Raw genomic sequence first — 22,096 nt, 5'->3', positions numbered from 1 at the left:
ACAAACAAACAATAACCGGATTCGAGTGCCGTACTCCATGTTCAGCTGCATTCGTCACGTTCGCCAGTCTGTCTGTTTAATTAGGCAATTAGGCCGGAGGAGAAATTAATTTTATAGCAAGATACAGAGAGAACTGATTAAAATTTTACTTTCCTCTGCTGCAGTTTCTTTTGTCGCAGCTCCTAATGGAAAGTCTCTTAAAGTTGATACTGCAACACACTAGCTGCCATCTTGAGTGCAACTCCAGCCGCAATGGCCCTGCACCCCCGGCACCCCGGCGGGGAGAGCTAACATGCAATCACGTTGACAGACTCTCTTAAGTAGAAAATGCTCGGGTGCAAAATGCAGCAGGAGAAAGAAAATAATCCCCCAGTCGGTGGGGAAAGGGGGCAGAAGTCAGTGGGGATTTCCACAATAGTGATGGGAGCAGAGGTGAAAAATCGCAAGAGTAGCTAGAAGGCTGTGCTGGCAAGTAACATTAAAAACATGTTTGTATGTGAAAATGGGAGAAGTGTATTAAAATCCAAGACATTGTAGTGTAGGGAGAGTGGACAATATGTTTAATGATATTTTTAACATGGCAACAAAGCGGATAAGCTGTAAAACATCAATCCTTTACCTACCTTTTCCTTAATTTTCATAAGATCATTTTAAAAAATAATTTTTAATCACACTCTTTAGATCCTTGGACCATATATAGGACCTTCCTCACGCTCTCACCTCCAAGAGTGACACACACCTGCTGCGAGACGAGCACATATGAGTTGATCCCTGCTACTTAAGAAAAACTAAGTGAAGCATATAAGTAGCAACTAATTTTCAAGCTGATGTAACAGCAGACGTCGACGAGGACGACAAAGGACAAAGGACTCGAGCTGGAGTGGGTGTGCGGGGAGTGTGTGGGCGTGTGTGTGGCACCCATTTTGGCTCTTATCAGCTGCCGCTTCTTGCTCCTTTCAACTCCGCCAGATGCGCTTAATTTGCGCTCATTGCTCGCCAATGCGTAAATGGAAGGAAACAAACGTTAGCGTTTGAGTTCGTTTGCTGGGAGCTGAAACAAAACCGTTGCATACTTTCCGGGGAGAGCCGAAATCGCAGGGGGTGTGTGCCATCGAAACTTGCCCAAAACAATTTAAAATTACCTCACGTATGTGTGTGAAATGGCAAACGTATTGTGGGCGTGTCACCGCCCCCACCGCCCCCATGGCCAATATATATGGCAGCTTATAAGTCAAGTGCACAGGCAGCTCCAAACTGAGAGAATAAAGAAAAGGAAACTCTACTTTGCAGCTCCAGTGCCGGCAACTTGGCCATTTTATACCTCCCAATCGAGTTCTTATTAAATGGAACATTAAAGAAGATGAGTTAAATATGTTAGAAATTAACTTGGGAAATAATATATAAAATTTTAGAAAGCTGAATTGGTGGAAAATAACATTCCTTGTGTTAAAAATGTGAAATTAAAAAAAATATGTATCATACCCAAAACAGTTTACAAGAAAGAGAAAAATAGTTCCCTGAGACACGTTTGATTGTCAGTCATATAATAAATATGTCACTTCGATTTCGAGATTTAGATTTAGATTTTGATTTACGTTTATAGGAATATATTTTCCACCTTCCATTACATTACATTGACCAGCACTGCTGTACTTTCTTCTTTTCTCAACTGTCTACAGCAATTTTCGTTACAAAACTTTCGGCTAAGCAACTCGAAGCGAGAGTGCGGGCGTGTGGGCGTGGCAGGGGCGAAGGCAATGCTGTGGCATTTTAAGTAAAATTTTATAGAGCATACCTTGCGGGTGCTTTTGCAGTCGCTAACGATGTGTGTGTGTCTGGATGGGCGTTGCGTTCGAGGGGCGGGGCCGGAAAGGTGTCGGAGAGCTGAGGAATGCTACTGATGACGTCGCTAGACGACGACGAATTAAGTGTTTCGTTATTGTTGCTGGATGGTTTGTGCAACGAAGCGTACTGCAGTTCTTGCTGTGTACACACAGCCAGGGGACAAGTTGGTCGAAGTGGTAAAAGTTTTAAATTATTAACTAAAAAATCTATGGAGTCAGAAAGTTTAACTAATTGAATAAGAATACCCTGTAGCTTGCTTTAATAATGTTTGGATAAAAAGGAATTAAAAAAATTAAATAAAGTATAAAACAAACTTTTGCTTAAATTTTATGATATTGGTTTAAGTAAAAATAAAATATTAATTACAATTATCTTAAGTTCAATTTTATTTATTTGAGATAAAATCTTGTAAGTACCAAGATTAACTAATTAAATAAGAAGACCCAGTCGCTTGCTTTAAAACTTTTTGGATAAGTAATATAAAGGAATTTAAAGAAGTTTTATAAAATGTATTATTAATAGAAATAAACTTTTGCTTAAGATTTGTGATATTGGTTTAAGTAAAATGATTTTACCATATTCCTTGATGTTGAATTTTTTTTTTTAGCTTTACATCTTGAATTTTTATTCTTTGTCGCCGCCTGGCAATTGTCTGGCCGAGTCCAAGTGTCTAAGTGAGTTTGTCTGCCAGTCACTGTGAGTGCGTGCGACTCCTTTGCTTTCCCAGCCCGAGTTCCTTTGGTCCTGCCGGCTTCAGCTCCAGCTCCAGCTCAGCAATGCTGTTTCCTTTTTGGCTGAGGAAATGCATTATCCACTTAGGAGGCAAGAGGGAAAAAGTGGCTCGCTGGGCTAGCAGCTACTTAGCGCACCAGAAACAAAACCCACCGATGCCAGACAATCCCAAGCGGAGGATAAGGCCCTGGGATGGATACTTCATTAAACTTGTGCTAATTCTCAACACCTTTGATTGTGTGTTCTCACCCACTCACGGCAGGAAAACCGATAGACACGCACAACCAAAGCAATTGCAACCATTGTCCATTGAAGATATGCAGAAAAAAAAGGTTTAATACTTAACAATTGACAAATTCATTTTTGTGTCAACCGTATGTGCTGGAAATATTAGATAAAGCTTTGATGTAAATTAAGAATCAGTTACTTTTCATACTTAAAATTGAAGTGATCTTTCATTACCTTAATTATAAAGAAAATGATAAATAAATAAAGAAAAGAAAATTGGTACAGCCATCTTTTGGCAATATTTTTCTCTGTGTGCCATATCTCTGGACAAACACTTCAACTCTAATGAGGCAACTTTAAGTGTGCTAAACTTTCACCTGGAGGGGCCAAGTTCTGGTGTGCTCTGCTCCGGTCTGGTCGGTATATTGTGGGTGATGCGAGCCGTAAAGATAAAGCCCAAAGCGCAGACAGAGGCGAAGACAGATTCGGATAGCGATATGCGGGGCGGGGGAGTGGGCAACCACTTTGGGAGTCACGTGCAGCTGCTTAGCATCCAACAAAGCAACCACCATCAAACCAACCACCAAGCCGAGGCTTCAACTCCCCCACATTATCAATACGTGGAGTGGGCTCGGAGATCCGCTCAATCTCAGTGATTGACATGCGGGCTCGCATGATACGCATCACATTTGGAGCCAGCATTTAAATGACAAACCAGAAATCACGGAATTAACTTAAATATGGCGTTGGGGGAATGAATTGGTTTCGATTCAAGACGGATTTAAAGGATTGAAGGCGAAGTTGTAGTGGGATGTGGGGATGCGTCTGATAAGAGAATGTATTCTTCTTCAAAAATCAGCATTCATGTTTTAAAGTTAGGGAGAGAGAGTAGAATTATGGTAAATGATTCTTTATCTTTACAAAAATTAAGTAGAGGATAGGTAGTGCACTTACGAGAAGTATACACTTTCATAAGATGAGTTTTGTATTTCTAATATCCTGATAATCAATATTTCAATGACGGACGCATTTTTGAAGACAAACACTTATAATTGAAGCCATTGTTACCACTTTGAACTATAAATACCATATGTGATGTCAATTTTACTCCGACTTCTTCGCGTAAGTTTGTCCTGATCAAAGTTTCAGCTTCATCAGCCCGAAAGTAAGACGCATCCTTGCAGCTCTGGCCGAAGTGAAAGCCATGGAATATATTTCCCGACCCCGTCCGAAAAGTGCAATCAATGCCAGAAACAATGAGCGAACAAGATGAATCGTTGTGCTGACTTTTAGCAAAATTTAATTCAGCCAAGTTATGACAAAGTTTTCGTTCAGCGCCTCCATGTTCAACTGTCAGCGTTTGGCAACCCCTTTCCGGTTTTCCACTTTCCACTTTCCCACTATGCCCCCTTTCCGCTTTCCCACTTTTCCTCTTTTCCCATTGCAATGTCAGACAGAGAGCCGTGTCCTGCAGGAAGCTTTCTTGCTGAGCCGTTTGTGATATGCTGCTTAGCTCTCGAGGATTTGCCAAGCCGCTTTTGTGTTTGGAATATTTGAAAACGCGTTTTACTTTTTATGTGCTCTGATTTCGCCTGTAAGAAGAAAAATCTTTTATTTTTCTTCCCCTTGTTGTGTGTAATGCAAATGCCAAGGAGCTCAGCACGAGGGTCTCACATTTCAAATGACTCATACACGCAGAAAATGAAAATACAGCCCAGTGAAAATGTATCTTGTAGTTGGGCCACATTTGGACTTATAAGCAACCGTTATAAAAACATCCTTAAATCGTTCTAATAATAATACCCATAAAATAAATAACACTTTGATAGGAAAGATCGGTCGTAATGCAACAGAAATATAAATATTTGTATTCCAGGACTTAAAGAGAATTATTAGAATTTGCTTTTCTTGTTATAAAAAATTATTAAGTTGATATAAGATTCATAGTGTAAAAACAAATTAACAATGCACTGGTTTTAGTATATTAAAAATTCGTATTTAAGCATTTTAAAATATTTCTTTGTATTTATTTTTTATTTATTTTATTTTTTATATCTATCCGTTTTTTAACTAAATGTGTAATTTTAAAATAGGAATGCTCAAGCTTAGTACTCCAAAAGAAACAAGCCGAAGTGCCCAAAATTACTAACTTACTTAACCCATTTCACAGTATTCCCCGAAAATATCCCTTTTTCTCTCAGTGTGGGCAGTTCAAGCGTCTTAAAAGCTTCCGTACCGCCTGCCATGGCATCACCCGTTTTGGATTACACACACATGACACCCAGACCATCAATAACCATTGACAAGCCACAAACGGCAACAACAAATGTGTATGGGGCGGGATATTTAGTTGGGAAATCCGTCAGCCCCATGAAAGAATGCGCCGGATTCCTCTTTATGGTCCCTCAAACTGCAAATCGACGACGCAGACGATGACATCCATCGAAGCCATCTTATTTCGTGGGGGGAACTTTCAACTTTCGTGGCTTTTTTATATGATTTGATTACATTTTCGTTTATTTTCCTGGGGTTTTCTCGTCGGCTGCACTAAGTTCAATTGACAATTGAAATACAATATTTTTATTTGTCCCCAGCAGACAGACGAAAATCCTTGCTGTCATAATAATATGAATATTATTTGCGCCTGGGCTTTTACTGCAGAACGATTTGATGTAATGGCTCGAAAATGTATGCCAGGGTATCGAATGATTTTCGGGGGATTATGGGCGATGATGGAATATTCGCTGATCTGCATAGAGCAGAATCTTGGATTGAAGCTTGTGCTTTTCTGACTTTGGTTGAATTTCAATATAATATGCTCACTTTTTTAGTATTCTTACCTGCCTTAAGGAATAATTTAGTCCTAGTAATTGTGTGCCTTCTAAACGATGCTGCTTCAATGTGATGAACAAATTCCCTTCCTATTTCCCAATGGTCACAGCGATGTTACCCCTTAAAGCGACGTTTCAGATTGCCAGTAACTCGATCTGCATTAAAGGAAGCTGGCAAGTTAAGTGCTTGCCAACGCCGCTGTTCCCAGCACCTCTTTATCTGCCAACGCCCATCAAACTCTGCAATGAACTTTAGATTTTAATAAACTGCTCACTTGCCGGTGCCCCTCCACCCGCCTGGAATTCACGCGCTTTAATGATGAAAAAAAGGATAGTCTGGGCGCTAACTAACACTGAAAAGTGTATATCCTTTTGAGAGCGCGAAAGGAGGTGCAACAAAAAAGAATCAACTAAATGAATATGTGTTGCTTGCGCTGGCAGCTTTGAAACTGCATGAATTAATGCCACATAAAATGGCGAGGCGGCGTGTGGGGGCGTGGCAGGGGCAGGGGCAGGGGCAGGGGCAGGTTGCAACATCAAAAGCGACAGCGGCTCCGCCAACCGACCGAACCCAGCGACGTCATCATCGTCATCGTCGTGGAGTGTTCCAATTAAACTCAACACGTCAAACAACAGAGGCGGACATCAAGTATACGCCACGTTGTGCTGCTGGTGGCATTGGCCATGCCGCTCGCCGGGATCTGGCTCTAACGATATACTCGTTAGTCACGCGGTTGAATTTCACATGGCGAGCGCAAGGCAGCGCGGCGCATCTTTTAAGTTTTAAAGCTGAAACCGCCATAATGCCGTAATTCGTGGGTACAGTAGATATCGTTTAGATGAAATGAAAGCAGCAAAACTTTTAAATTCATACACCTGTTTTATTAAATGGCTTCATAAAGTTCTAATGGAAACTGACGAATAAATTTCTTTTGGTCTAAACGTATTAAATATTTTGTATAGAGAGCTTTATTCTTTATTCTATTCTAAAATTACATTTCTAGATTTAAAAATTATATATTATGATAAATGAATTTTATTATTCTAAATAATCATAATTTATTTTATTTCTGCTTGTTCCGTTCTAAGGATAAGATATCTCATGAGCTTTTATAATCAATATTGTTTTATAACATTGCTCTGCTATCAAACTTTGCCCTATCTTTATATTTCCATAGCAAATCCAAGAAACTATACCATTTTGAACGACCTAGACCTATGAGTCATGAAAATCCCTGGAGCACTTACGAGAGGTTTTGAAATTTAAGATCCTACTGGCCAAGCACTTTAGCGGATTTTTTCGGAAAATATCTCCAACGTTTCGTATACATAGTGTGCCTGGCAAAAAGCGATATCCACTGTATTTTCCGACGCTTTTTTGCAGCGCGTGTGTGGCGTGTTTTGATGGCTTGTAACTGCTCAACTGCTCATGCATATTCATGCAAAACGGCAGCCAGAGCAAACGAAGCGACGGGATTGCTCTGGGGCCGCCTGCAAATCAACGCGGCCACAGTCGAGTGCTCACAAGGATGTCATCGAGGACTTCCTGGCCACCACTGTCTGCTGCACTCCGCAGTCTTAGCGCTAAGGCAGCTGCTGCCGTCGATTTTCGTTGTCGGAATACATGAATATGCAAAGGACCACTCCGTGGGCCGCGACTCCAACTCAACTAACTCACTTGAATAGACAAAAGGTTGTGGTTTGGTTCTTGGCAAAAGGCAATCAATGGCCCAAAGCTGACGCTGAGTGGCTGGGAGAGCTCTCGGGAAATCCCGGAGTAGCTCCAGGTCTGTACACGGGCAGAAACCATGCTCATTCATCATAGTTTTTGATATTCATTTCTTACAATTATTTTATATATTTAAATCATACATAAATTTGTACACATAAAGATGTTTCTGTTTAATAAAAGATATTTTTGATATAAAATATGTATATTTTTTAGTGCAGAGTTAACACCTTAAAGGTCATTTCATTTTGAACTATAAATTAGGTACCTTTAAATAGGATATCCTAAGGAATTCTGCAGAGATTCCAGTGACACGAAGAAAAGCTTAGGGCAACAGATTACTAGATACGTACAATAAGAATCCCTGGCTGGTCCCTCGATATTATTGAAGTTTAGTCCTACCTGCCGCACCTTAATATACATATTTTCATGCTCGCATTTCGAATGCATTGAAATGCATGCAAAGAGTTATGTATGCATTCGTATAAAGTCATGCGAAGGAGCAGCCGAGGAACTTAAATACTTGTCATGGCAAATACTTCGATGTTGTTGCTGCTGGCACGCCGATGTTGCTGCTGTTGCCGTTGCTGCTGGGCAACATGCAAGGAGCAACATCCTTCGGAAGTGGCAAGCAAATGTGTCTGTCAGAGTGCCAGTGTGTGTGTGTGTGTGTGTGTGCGTGTGCTCCGTGCTGCAATGTTGTTGTTGTGCATTATGTTGCATTTGCAATGCAAATGCTTTTGTGCTTTTTGTTGATGTCGCTACGACAACGACGACGATGAGGCTTATGTTGCTGCTGCTGCATTTGTTGCTGCTGCTGCTGAGCCTTTTATTTCTTTATTGTGGCTGCCACATTGTGCGTCTATTCAGCTATAAATGCATCTGGGTGTGCCGCTCGGTGTGTGTATTTGCATTTGCTTTCTGCTGTTTATATTTCTAATAAAAATTGCACGTTATTTTATGCTCCGATGCACTGCACTAGGCACACTGAGCAAGGGCAGTGCTGTCAGCGTGAGGATTCTAAAGAAGTTGCTCTATATAGACCTTAATAAACACGCCAACTTACTAGCTACTGATTATAGTACGTCAGAATGATCTATGGAATGGAGGTGTATCTTAAAGTATCTAAATATTACAAGGGGGTTCAATCATAGATACTATTTGTTACAAAATATGTTCAGTAACTACTTTTATAATATTTTCAAAGGACTTATTATATGTTATTTAACTATTTTTTTTTGGATTATACGTGTTTTTCAAACCCTACCTTTAGTATTTTAAGAGTACTTCGTATCTTAAATGTATACTATGTTTAAAGCCTAACTATGTTTATGGCACTATGACAATCTACAGTTTACCACGCTGCCATCTTCGAACACCGAGTAAAAACATTTCCCTGACGAGCCCATCCCCTGGGGCGGAGTGCGTGTGGGCGTGGCTGGAAAAGCCCCCTTTCTGTGGGGCAAAGCAACTGGCTGATAAACACAAACAAATGCGGGCGACAACAGCTCGAATAGGCGACGGAAAATGGTTGGCGTTGTTCCCGCTTCGGCTGCCGCGCAGCTCCCGCTGCATTCCATTAACATTACAAATGTATTCATTGTTCGCAACAGGCAGCGGCAGCAATGACGCCATTATGCGAAAATGTGACAAGTGATGGAAGGGATAATGCCACCCCTCTGCGTTTTGCCCCTCGGCCTGCCGCCCGGAAAACTTTTTCCTTTGCCCTTGTTTTTGCTTCTTTGTGCGCAAGTGGCTTTATTATTTGTTTTTCCCGCTTGCACTCTAATATCGCCAGATGTGTGTGAGCGTGTATGTGGTGTCTGGCTTACTGCAGATGCTGCACAGCAACAACAAGAACAATTTCCAGGGAACTCATTTTCTGGAAGAAGGCCTAATACCCTTGGCTCGCATAATGGTAAGGGTTTCTTCAAAAATAAACGGAAAAGGACTTTAAAATTGCACCCAAAAAACATTATTACTTCTTCAAAAATTGGGTTGTGATCGAATATATTTTATAATTTAATTTTTATCATTTTAAATATTCTTAAATTTATTTGCATTATAAAAAGATTTTAGTTGAGCTTTGAATTTCACTATTTAATATATATTAAGGGATAAAAGTCCTAAACGCTAATTTCAAACAAGTTAAAATTTTAATACCTATATTATACATATATTAACCTATATATTTATGACCAAAACTGACTTCGTAGTATAGGAACTTCTCCCTTTGATGGTAGAGCACCGAAAACTAACAACAACAATTGTGAAAGGATGACAAAATCACAGAATGCCAAATTGTTTTCCTATTATTGTTGCCATTGTTGTCGCTGCCATCACCGTGCACGTTGTTGTAGTTTTAGTTGCAGTCGTAGTTGTCGTTGTAGCTGGTGCTGTTGTTGAGCTTATCGTTATTTAAATTAGCATTACAATGCACTCGCACTGGCACACACACTTCGTGACATGGCAACCATATTGCTGCTCTGGGAGCTGCTTGGAGCAGCGCAGAAGAGGGCCGTTTTCCAACTGGGTGACACTCCTCGAGTTCACTCCTTCCAGTTCACTCCCTTCCATCCCATTCCAGCGATAGTGTCACAGCATTTAATAAATTTTTAATTAAATGCAAACCCATTGAGAGCGACTGAGGAATAAAATATATAGAAAATATAGAACTAGTTCTTACAGATGAAAATAAATAAAATAAATAAACTTAAACTTACTCCTATTAATATAACATAGTTTATAGGTGCTTGATATCATTAGTTAAGTGCAAGAAATTGTTGAACTTTCAACTGAAACTAGCTCTTTTTGTATTGCCATCCAGCTCAGATGCAAGCGAATTTATTTGCCCGTTCGTGTGACAAATTTGGATTCCAGCGGAGGGTAGCGACAAACATAAAAGATCGAAGGGGTGGGAAAGCCCCGACGCTTTTGAATAAGAAAAGCTCCGAAAAAGAAATGAAAACATTTATAAATTTCACACAACAATGCCAATGGCACAAGAGATTGGCATCTCTGGACACCCAGATATACACGAGTACATAAAATGTGTCTAAGCAACAATTTGGCATTATCCAACTTCCGGTTGTGCCACCTCTGGACCCCTAAAAAGAGGACAATCCACTTTGATACCATGCAATCGTGCGCGGCGGAGGAGTTCGATTGTGATGCCGTACAAATGCCAGTACATTATTCATGCTTGCAGCTCAGAAAGGTGTGCAAAATAACTGGCAGATAATTCACACACGCCTCGCTTTCACAGCTATCTATTTCTGTAGTTGCAATAATTTGCCAATTGCTTACTGTGCATTAGTACTCCAAAAAGGTAAAGACTTGATTTGAATTTTACACATTTATTATAGACATTTTTAGCATATTAAATATATTGCTATCCATCAACGTCTTATTGTGCTTTGCTCTGGAATTCCTGGATATTCTTGTTGGCTTCGGCAGACACCTTCTTAGCATTCTCTACAGCCGCACTCCAAAATTCGCCGAGCTTGTCCTGGTATTCCTGTAAACAAAGCGACTCAGTTAGATAATGATATTAGGTAAAATTAAGATTGTTTCGGCAAGCCGATGCTTTCAAATTTTTGGAGTGCTCCAAAAATCTCTTTTTTTTCTTGGGGTCCTGTACACATGTCGCATTTCAAAAATTGTAGGCTTTGGTACTAGCAATTGATTAAACAACTTCGTTACTTTAGCTGAATCGAGCCTTACTCAGGTAACCAATGAAACTTATTGCCTTCTCAGTCGATTCGAACAATTTAAGGTATTCAAGTATTGACAAATGACAAAAATTCTGATGTTTAAGACCACAAAGTTTATACAGACAGGCGGACATGGCTATATACTCTGAAATTTTGGGACTGATCATGCTTTCAAAGCACACGGTACGAGAGTACGGCTGTTAATAGGTATTGTAAATTATGCCGAATTCTGAAATTTAACCAAAGCTGACAGGCGATCAGACTGGTAAACACGTTTGAAGCGAATTTACAACAGTTTAATACTATAACGTATTGGTTCGGCTTACCTTAATTTTCTCCGGAGTGGTATTTTCCGTAAAGAGCTTGGCGACATCGTTAGCGAACTTTTGCACAACATCAACTGGCTCCTGGCTAGGGACATTAGCAGACATGGCCACCTGAAAGTAAAGGCCCGAATTATCCTAAAGTCCGTTCCCTGATTTGATGAGCATCAACTTACGGCGAACAGGGCGAACAGGAGGAAGATCAGAGCAATCTTTGCCATTTTGAGTTTGATTTGGTTACTGCTGCGGAACTCTGTACGGGAGAACGTTGACTTGAGTACTGATTGACCGTCTGCCAAACTACTCATAACGACACCTCGTTTTGCGCCGCAGCCGCCCGAATTCGAGCCCGGCTTATCGCCACTAGGAAGGCCGGGCGTTTAGAGCTACGGAACTGACCCGTGATAAGCGTACTTTTTTCTGCCGCACGCTGGGTATTCTAGTGCTGAGTATTGCCTACACACAACAAAATTTCGTCGATAAAACTGACCAATGCAGGTAGCTAGTAAATATAACAAAATATTTAATTACTATTTAAAATGTTTGTTTAGGACGTTCTTTTAGTTACCCTTTACATTGATACTTAACAGTTGTGCCAAAATATTTTATTAATTTTTTGTACTTCGTTATTGGAATAGTAAATAGTTGAGTTACTTTTGATTAATTTATTAATTTATTTATTTATTTTTTGATTTTGTTATTGCAATAGTAAATAGTTGAGTTACTTTTTAAATAGTTACCCTAAAATAAAGTTCTCTGCAAAAAAATATCCAATAATGTGTTCCTTATAATTCCCAAATGGGTCTAGGGTCTCGTACATGATTACCTCGTATGATTACCTAAAACAGATGTATGTTCTGTAAGGTCTAAAATTTCACAAACTGTACTTTGGAGGTTGGATGACTATAAAAATAGTAAAATTGCAAAGTGTACATTTTTAACTTTATATCGAATTATTCTTTTTTTAATGTGTAGCTTCCCAGCTGTTGTTCTGCTTTAATAGGGAACCTCAAATTTGTTGTTTCCACAGGAGGCAATGGCTATATGTAACCGATTGTTAGTATAGTGATGTCTTTGGTTGGGGTATCCTTAAACCTTTTTAGTGCTGTAAAAATATTAAAAACAACGAAGAACGCAGTAGTGGAGTGCCTCGACTCAGATACCCGTTACTCAGCTTAAGGGAGCAAAAATTAAAATGGAAATATGTATATAAGCAGCAAAGCAATATGGTTATGCGCCATCTACCGGCTATTTCGGTATATGTTATGTGGGCGGCAGACAGTTTTAATCGTTTTAGCCGTTTGGGCGTGGGAACCTTTTTTTTTTACATGTAAGAACAAATTTTTTTTTTTTTGGCAGGACAACTGTGGTTAGCACAGTTTTAGGAAGTACTAGCTCTTATAGTTTCAGAGATCTCATCGTTCATACGGAAGGAAAATCGGAAAGACGGACATGGCTAGATCGACTCGGCTAGTGATCCTGATCAAAAATATATATACCTTGTGGGGGGGGGGGGGGGTTCGGAAACGTTTTCTTTTACGCGTTACATTCTTTCTGCCGAATCTAGTATACCCTTTTACTCTACGAATAACGGGTATAAAAACCGGATGATGTTAATATTTAAATTTTTAATTTAATATTTTTGTTTTTCAATTAAAAATGTATCTCTCTTATCAGTTAGTATTTTTCTGGGGTGTTACTTAAAATAAATTTAAATACTCATATATGGAATGCCTACTGTAATTCGATGGCTTGGAGTGCCCAAACTGAGCCATGTTGAAGGCATTTTAATCCAGCACCCGGAAATATGCTTATCTATTATTGTTTGTTTTCCTTTTTTGTAAAATGTTTAAGGCCTTGATTTTGTTTCATTTTTCTTATATTTTATAATCAATTTTTTGTTTGAGCACCATCCATTACGGAGGTGCACGTGGCAAATAATTTTAGCCTGATAAGAGGCCTTTTTGAAATTTCCGATAAGACGACCCAGATTCCAGCCGTTGTGGACAATCATTATTGGACTCGCTCTTTCTATATTCATGGCACGGAAAATTTTCAATGCCAAGCTTATACAAAGAAATGTAAACTCAAAACTTAGAACTCATTTTCAAAAATTAAAAAGATGGGACGTTCTTACCTAGGTTTCACTTTATGACAGGTGGCTTGATCACGATGATCTTATTTTTAAGTGGCGATAAAATAAACATTGTAGTAACCCTACCAGACAGAGTGCGGTAAAAATACCAAGTTAGTGTATACAGAATCTCACCTCTAAAGGTTAAAGCTTTTAACTTTGGGCGCGTACATACAATCTGCTCATAGACTTTTTGTGAATGATTTGCAATTCAGTTACAAAAATAGACACACTGAGCGAATGAAAAGTACAGTTCGCTGGTTTCGACGGGCAGGCAGATAAGAGGCTAGTTTACTGGTCAGAGTTCACCTAGAAATGACAATGTTTATGATAGGTAAATAACTTTGCCTCAAAGCAGTTTTCAAAGGAACATATTTGGGGATTTTACTTTACTCTTTCTTAAAACAGATAATAGTAATGGATAAAACGGGTATTTTATATAAAAACATGTTCCACACATATACTTGGTCTGGATCGGAAAAGCAAACTTATGGTCTATTAATTTAAGGAAACATAATTGTGTCATTGTATAAATTGGTTCCTAAGTCTGGCAAAGATTTTATTTCGTACGCTGGTCTCATAAGAACTGTAAGTTATACCAATGTATACCCACAGACAAATTAGCTTGGCTCTAACTTGACGCCTGATTTCAAGAGAAATCCATTAAACCAATAAATGTTAAGTGCGGCGCTGAAGGGGTTTTCGGTTAGCCAGCGAGTCTAAGCAGCAAACAGAGCTCAAAGTGCATGGCTTCGTGCGGCGTTTTGGTAATTTTGGTAGACACAAACAAACCCAATTAAGTGGCGGCGGAACCAGATCCCAAGAACCCCTAATAAATTTTCATTTGGCGCAATGAAAATATTTAATTGCAATTTTGCCAAGTGGCTAAAACTTGGCCCCTTGGACTGGTCTGCTGGCTGGGTTTGGTCGGGTTGAACTGCTCCTAGGGCACCGAACTGAGGATGTGCTCCGGCACCGGCGGATGGCACTGGGGCAGGGGCGGACCCAAAGTGGGGTAGGTTCGCAGACGAAGTAGCTCCAGAATCGTCTGCAATTCCAGCACATGGGCGTAGTGGCGGCGCACATTCTCCATGAGCTGCCGGTGGGTCTTAATCTGCGACATTCTGCGGGAGAGGAAGAAGGTGGTCTTATCAGTACACAGGGAAAAATAATACACAAATCAGTTGATTCAGACTAACATTATTTCGCTAATAAATTGATATATGCTTTTTCTATCTTTAAACAGTGATTTCATATAAATCAGCTGGGCTTTGTGCAAAACTTAATGAGCTTAAGAAGTAAACATAACTAATTTATATGTCATTAAACATAATTCAATGGATAGAAAGCTAAGAGTATAATGCACCTTTCTAGTACCCGCCTTACACCGCTAATCCCATTGTTAGGGAAGTCTGTTCTACCAAGTTCTATATAGAAACGCATTAAAAATTCAGCAGAAAAGGAAGGCACAATTTTTTGCAGTATTCTGGTGCATAATTCAGCTCCCGTTGAGGGAGAGAGGTTATCTCACCGCTCGCGCTGCTCGCGATCCCGCTTTTCCTCCATCATGGTGTCGCGCATGGTGTTCTGGAAAGTGACGTCCACCTTGATCCGCTCGATCTTAAAATCGATGGCGTGATTGCTGCGCTTTACCTCCAAGGTCTGCGCCTTTACCGCATCGATTTTCGTGTTCCTTGGGTGGCAACAGGCTTGGGTTAAATCTTGGCTAGCCCCGAGAAAAGTACAACTTACACGCGATCGATGTTCTTCTTGAAGATGGCTATCTTTTGCTCAATCACCCGTTCAATGGCCCCGGCTATGTACTTCTGTCGCTCCGTCTTGACCTTTTCCCAGTTGCGCAGGATGTTCAGGAACTCCATGGACACCTTGCACTTCTCGATGGCGTCCAGCATGTACTTCAGATACGCTATGTTGGCCTTGTAGAGCTTGTGCTCCCACTCCTTGAAGATCACCTGGCGTCTGAAGACGGCTACTCGCTGCATGGCCTTGATCTTCTTGTTGCCTGCATCCTGTGGTAATAAAACTAGAGTATTAAAAAGTTCCTCTCACCTGATTTCTCCGAGGCTCACCTGTATCTGGCGGTTCACATCGTTGATGTCGTCCACGTGCATTAGAACTGTGTTTGAGAGATTGGTGAACTGGCCCAACACCGTGACCTCAACCTGACCCTTGGTGAGGGTCAACTGGATGGTCATGTTTCTCATCTTTTCCAACTGCAGCGGGGAAAGTGTTGTTGGGAAATAGTTCGTTTTTATGTTGAATTTAAATAGTATTACATTTGCTTCTTTACTTTTGCCTATTTACCTATAACCTATTTTTACCTATTACCTATAGTACCTATTTTTGCGCACATCATTGTATTGTAACCATTTGGGAGCTTTAAGCTCACACGCATAGCCGAAATTGCAGTGCAATGCGTTAGTATTAGAACATCACGCGATCGTTTTTCTGTTCTTTTTCTGCACGTTTTGCAAGCCGGCTGCATTCGCTTGTTGATATTAACCGCAACCGCTCGCTGATAGCAACCCCGCTTAAAGTATTGTAAACCCGCTAAATAGTGAAAATAAATGCATAAAACTATAATAAAAACCATAATACAGTCCACTATTCATAAACAAGTGTATATATATTTTTTGAAAAGAAATGGTGTAAAAACTATGAGCTAGATGAAGCCCAAGAGTATGCTGTAATTGTAGCTTTTCAAATTTAGTACTAATAGACTTATGACATCGCCTTGTGGTAAGTTAATAATAACAATGCGGTGTGATAACCGAATGAATTTCCTTTAATTTTTTTAGAAAAAGGATAAATGCAGATCTATCAAGGAAAAGAGTAGTAACTGGAGCTCTACTTACGTATGCTTGGATGCTCTCCTCGGCATTGCGCTGCGTGAGCACCTTGGACTCCTTGAGCGCCGCCAGGTCCTTGTTGAGGAGGCCCAGGATGCCCTGGCTGTCGAGCAGCTGGTAGCCAATGCCCTTCAGCCGCAGCTCGCTCTCGGTCTTCTGGCGCCGCAGCTTGACGAAGGTGTCCCAGGACTTGGCGTCCACCTGTGGTGGACACTGCTTTGGCTGGTCGAACTCGGAGAGGTAGTTGAGGAACTCGAGCACGTCGTCGGGCAGGGGAAAGGGCGTCCGGTGGCTGGGCTTTCCGCTCAGCTTGTTCGAGGCCTCCATGCAGATGAGCACCGAGTTGAAGACCTTGCCTGGCAGCTTGGGGCGCTTCTTGAAGAGCTTGGTCATCTCGTGGGTGGCATGCGGGACCAGGGGCAGAAACTGAGCCCTGAACTGACGCTCCACGGCCCGATCGCGGGTCTGCTGGGCCTCCAGTCGCGTCTTCACGTCGAGAAAGGCCTTGTCGTAAAAGTCGAGCAGGTTGCCGTAGCGCGTCATGTAGTCGTTCAGCTTGTCGATGTCCTTGCGAAACATGCAGAAGCGTTTCTGCAGCTGGACCCGACCGAAGTTGATCTGCTCCATGGTGAGAAGACGCAACTGGCCCTGCTTGAGGGCAAAGTCGTACTTCAGCTTCGTGATCATCAGCTCGGCCACCCGCTGGTTGAGCTTCAGGATCTGGGCGGCCTTCAGGGCCAGTGTCTTCTCCTCGTTCTCGTGCAGGATGCGCAGGTACTTGCGACGATCCAGCTCCAACAGGTGCACCGCCTCCTCATATGCCCGGAAGATCTTCTGCTCCTCGAGGTTGTACTCGTGCGGCTGCTTCTTCTGCATGAACTCCGGCTCGGGGATGTCCTTCTTGATCTCCTCCTCCCACAGCTTCTCCAGCACCCCGTCCATCATCACGATAAGGGCCCGAGCCCAGAACTCGGGGCTCCACAAGAGCAGTCTGCCCTTCTTGCCGCCCGTATCGATGGTCTTGGGCTTCCTGCGGTTGATAGCCTTGATCTCCGAGTCGTCCACCTCCATGATCCGCTTGATGACCTCGTCCTGGGCCAACGAAGGTACCGTCAGTTCCGGAGGCTCAAATTGATCCATGTTGAGCAGGCGCAGCATGATGTTCATGTTGTCGTAGATCTTGTTCAGCACAACATTGGTGTTCATCACACTGTCGATGGTGTCCTGCTTGAGCTGCTGAGCCTCGTGGAAGAGCTTGTTGAACTCAGCCTTGAGGGGGTCGTTCAGGTAGTAGCGGATCTTGCAGTTGTAGTTGAACAACTGGTTCGAGGTCACCAGGTTCTTGTCCTGCAGCTGGAAGACGGGTGCCATTATGTGCTCGTAGACGCTGGGTCCCTCCACCACGAATTGCTTGAGCTCCTTTAATCCTTCGACGACCTCTTCCTTCACCTCATCGCCTTGCTCACCCTCCTCGATAGCAGGAGGTGGCCCATGACCGCCGGCAGCCGGAGCCGGGGCCTCCTCTTCCTCGAAGGAGCCCAGAGAGACGCGCAGGTGGTCCTCGAGGTCGTAGAAACGATACTTGTCGAACTCCGTCATCTCCACCTTGCGTCGCAGTGAGAAGCTCTCGAAGTTGGCATCCGCGAATATGGAGCGTACGCGATAGTTGATGCTCACGGCATCACGGGTCACCAGGCGCAGGATCCAGTCGCGAATCCTGGCCTGGTCCGCAATGGCCCTTTCCAGGGACTCCCGCTCCAGGGCACACAGCTTGTGAGCCTCCTCCGTGAGGGCATCCAGCCAGCGGTAGTGGAAGCAGAACTTCTTGAAGATCCCCTGGGTTTTACCCGTCTTCGCCATATCATAGTCGATCAGGGCAGTCACTTTGGAGGCAAAATCCTTGATGCTGGCCAAGAGCTTGTCCCGCTTCATCAGATCCGCCCGAGTGTACTCCTCCTTGACCTCCTGGCGCAGACTCAGAGGCACAAACATATCCACCTTGTGGACCATCTCCTCCACGAAGCAGGGAATGCCCTCCTCCACGGGCAGCGGCAGGGCCACATTCTCCCTCACAAAGTCCGCCAGGGAGGGTAGTCGCATCACCCGCATGCTCTTGTTCGCCAGCAGGATGATCAGGTATCTAAAGATAAGTAAACCCTAACTATTTATCCATCCTTGGACTTATGGGATACCTGATACTCACTTGGAATTGAAGCACTCCTTCACCCGCAGTATGTACTCCGTCTGCATGCCCAGGTTGAGGAAACGGCAGATCATGAAGGGTTTCTTGGCCCGTTTGTGCTGCTTGAAGTGCACCAGGATGCCGCCAAGACTCCAGGTGACCAGGTGCTTGGTCATGCCGGCGCCCAGAATGAAGCTGAAGTGCCCCGACTTGGTGGAGGCGATCCACTGAAGCTCGTCCCGTTCGTTCAGCGCGAACTGGTCAAAGTTCAGCGTGTTGTACTCGGTGGCCACGATCTCGATGACGGCCCATCTCCCCACCGGCGGCTGGACGCAGAAGAAGCCGTACTCCTTGGGCAGGACATACTCCCGCCGGTGCAGGCGCTTGTCCTTGCCCCAGTTGTAGAGCCAGAGCTCGGTGGCAAAGCCCGGACGCTTCATGCTGTGATCCCGGTTGATGAAGACCATCAGGCGCGGTCCGTCGGCCAGGATGAAGGTGTGGACGAACACCTGCCCCAGTTCCGGCTGGTTCATCTCGAAGTAGTGCGTCAGCTTGTGCGGCCTGTTGTCCACCTGGACGACGTGCAGCAGCTTGGCCTGATCCTGGAACACCAGCCAGCTGTCGTTGAAGTCCAGTGCGACCACCGGCGCCGTTTCCAACTTCAGATCGCATAGTACGTGCGGCAGACTGGCCCGCTCGAAGTGGATCAAGACGAGGCGCGCATCCAGAGTGCCCACGGCCACCAGGGCCAGGCTGCGATGGTTGCACATGGCCCCTGCTCCCGGCACCGAGACCTCGCACAAAGTGTGGCCCTTGGCCAGGTCTATCATGGCCACCCCCTCGTCGTGCAGAACGCACACGCACTCGTCCTTGAGGCCCTGGAGCACCCGGAACGTAATCACGGGCCTGCCCGTGGGCACCACGCACTCCAGCGAAGCCGTCCCGTTCTTGTCCACCATCACCTGGTCAATGTGACCCGGTCGCCGCTCCGCGTAGAGCTCGCCATTGTTGTTGCTCTGGAAGCGGACGACCTCGTGCAAACGTGACTCCAACTCCCACTCGATCTGGAAAAAGTCAGAAGATATAATATTACATGAATCTTGATGATAGGATACTGCTGACAAGAAACATAGAAATACATGATTACCTCTCAAAGACATCAGAAACCTACCTTGTAGGCCCCCGCCTTCTTCTTCACATAATAGGCGTTCGTGCTGTTCCAGATGATAAACCCAGACCGATGGTAGGTAAGGCCGTGGGCGCGGGGCATCCGTTCCACGTCAACTTCTGATCCGTAGTTCGGCTCCCACTGGGGCTTCAAGGCGAAGCAGGCCACGTCCACCGTAAGGAGGTGGCCAAAGTCGTTGGTCGCGTACAGGATAGTGTCCTCGCCGAAGGTGAGGCACTTTTCCCAGGACTTGAGGTAGTCCTTGCCCAGCTCCACCTCGGCCACCTTGTACAGGAAGGACTCCTTCTCGACGGTGCAGATGTCGTAGCACAGGATGCTCATCTCCTGCTTGTTGAACTGTATGATGCTGGGCAAGCTGGTGAAGCTCATCACAATGCCGCGTGGCACGGTGGGAATATTGGTGGGTTGCTCCAGGACCAAGGTCCCAGTGCGGTAGTTGTAAACGCAGAGGCAGTAGTCGGGATAGCCGCCCACGGCGACCAGAAGGTCCAGCTCTGAGAAGCGGATGTCGGAGTAGCTTACCAGGTGAGCTATTCGGAGATAGAAATTTGAAGGTAGATCAAAAACTTCCAACTAGGCTACTAACGTGGAATGGAGCTAAACTTGGCCATATCCGGATAGCGGTATATAAAGATATTCGGTCGCAGGACGACCTCGGCGAAGGCGAAGAGCGGAAAACGGTTGTGGCCAGCAAAGGCACTGATGCTGAGTCCGGTGGCCACTGTCTCTGGCTTGAAGAAACTGACGACCTTCGTCTGCATGTGGACGAACTTGATCGCATTGCCATTTCGCAGGCACAGGACATCGGGACCCACATTCACAATGGTGTTCTTGTCCCAGATGTTGCACCAACTGGGGATCGATCGAATAAGTCTTTGTTGACAGGGAATATTCGCTAAAAACTCACCAAACTGCAGATGTGATGTTCATTTTGGTCCTGTTTAATAAATACTTCCTGCTTTTTGTTTAACTTCGTTTCGACTGGCAGTCAAGAAGTTCCGGGGTTGCTAAGATAAGTAAACACCTGCTAGAGTTTATCGTTTCCCTGGTTACCCGTATTAAAAGTAAAGAGTTTGTAGCTTTGTGTTTATTGTTTACCCAAATCTAAGTTCTTAAAGATTTAAAAACATTAAGTTATCTAATTGAGAATCATAATTCTTCGTTTTTCCGTTTCGCAGTCAAGATGAGAAGCTTTATTTTTTGGGTTCTTTTAGGTACCTGAACCCTAAGGAATATCAGAGTCGGTACTAGCAGACTGACCATAAACGAGAGCTAAAACCACCAACTTCAGCCACATCTTAAAGGGCAATAGCCAAGAGAAAGGTTCAATTCCGAAACTGATACAAATTCAATCAAAGCGAGGCTGTATCACATAACCTATAAGCCTAAGTCCGCTTAAATAGGGAGGTCCCCCCACAATTTCCGTCACCGAATTTCCCAGGCGACAACTTCTTTGACCCAAGTAAATTGCCTTGGACACTTTCCCTCAAAAGTACAAACAATAAAAGTCCTGGACTATAAAAGCCAACGCCTTGGACAGCCGCTGCCTTTGGCGCAATTATATTTGTTTGTTTTCTCCCTGGCTGAACGTTACTTTAAAATTTGATGCGGCTTGTTATTTTTACTGCCCCAGCGTTATGGTAAATGGGTTTCTTTTTTCCCGGCTCTAAGCGGGGATAGGTAATTTTTACGGGCCACCGGGGTGTCGTTGTTTGTGTTTGCGGTTATTATTAAATTTCAACCAATTACACAATTTGGCCATTGCTGTTTGCTATAATTTATATCGGTGGAGCCAAGCCTTAATGTTATTTTCAAAAAATTATTGCATACAGTAATTAAATAACTAAGGTTAAATAAAGATCTCAGCTGTTTTGGAACAATTACGCAATTTACAATTTTCCTTTTAAAATGGACCAATCTAATGAGGCTAAATTAGATAAAATTGGCTTAAACGCACATAAATTAAATCGCTTTCCTATCGATTTATTCCTAGAGGAGGCAATTAAAAACATTTTAGCACAGATTTTCATTTACATGGGCCCATAAATTTCATTAAAAGCCCGAAATATGTTTAAATAAAATCCCAAAGCCCGGCTCAACACCGACAACTAATGGCTAACAACAAATAGAATGCATGTTAAATTGGGCTAACAACGGAAATGGTCTTTAGGCCGTTGGGCCAGATTTGTTTGCTGGCCATATTAAAACTAATTTGCCGGGTTTTCTATTTAAATTTGTTAAACATTCCGCACTCTAACAAATTAGGTTGAAAAGTGTGCAGGGCAGAGCAGAATTTAATATTAATGTGGGGATTTCCCGA

At 43.1% G+C, this 22,096-nt stretch overlaps 2 protein-coding genes across 3 annotated transcripts in view; both read right to left on the bottom strand.

Annotated features, from left to right (window-relative positions):
• LOC127010806 (uncharacterized) overlaps nucleotides 1-11,732 on the bottom strand; it is a 120,344-nt gene extending 108,612 nt beyond the window's left edge. Inside the window, exons 1-3 of one of the 2 annotated variants that reach the window (XR_007763604.1) lie at nucleotides 11,578-11,732; nucleotides 11,405-11,515; nucleotides 10,720-10,882 (exon numbers count right to left, since the gene is read on the bottom strand). Coding sequence is in view for 1 of the 2 variants with exons in the window: in XM_050885813.1 (XP_050741770.1) it covers nucleotides 10,772-10,882; nucleotides 11,405-11,515; nucleotides 11,578-11,709 (354 nt within the window). In the remaining variant the exon portion in view is untranslated. Of the gene's footprint in view, nucleotides 1-10,705; nucleotides 10,883-11,404; nucleotides 11,516-11,577 lie in introns of those variants that run through there. The other variant, XM_050885813.1, reaches the window with a different exon arrangement.
• A 2,650-nt stretch (nucleotides 11,733-14,382) lies between these two features.
• On the bottom strand, nucleotides 14,383-20,783 carry LOC108028742 (uncharacterized). Its single transcript, XM_017100710.2, has 9 exons — nucleotides 20,684-20,783; nucleotides 20,363-20,628; nucleotides 19,759-20,306; nucleotides 18,609-19,651; nucleotides 16,412-18,545; nucleotides 15,626-15,769; nucleotides 15,288-15,565; nucleotides 15,067-15,228; nucleotides 14,383-14,659 (listed from the first exon to the last, which is right to left on the bottom strand). The coding sequence occupies exons 1-9, from the start codon at nucleotides 20,704-20,706 to the stop codon at nucleotides 14,479-14,481; spliced, it is 4,779 nt and encodes a 1,592-aa protein (XP_016956199.1). The 5' UTR covers nucleotides 20,707-20,783; the 3' UTR covers nucleotides 14,383-14,478.
• Between the last annotated feature and the right edge of the window lie 1,313 nt (nucleotides 20,784-22,096).

Source organism: Drosophila biarmipes, chromosome 3L (genome assembly GCF_025231255.1).
Source record: "Drosophila biarmipes strain raj3 chromosome 3L, RU_DBia_V1.1, whole genome shotgun sequence".
NCBI lineage: Eukaryota > Metazoa > Arthropoda > Insecta > Diptera > Drosophilidae > Drosophila > Drosophila biarmipes.
The sequence above is the reverse complement of the archived record's forward strand: the minus strand, read 5'-3'. Positions and strand labels throughout refer to the sequence as shown.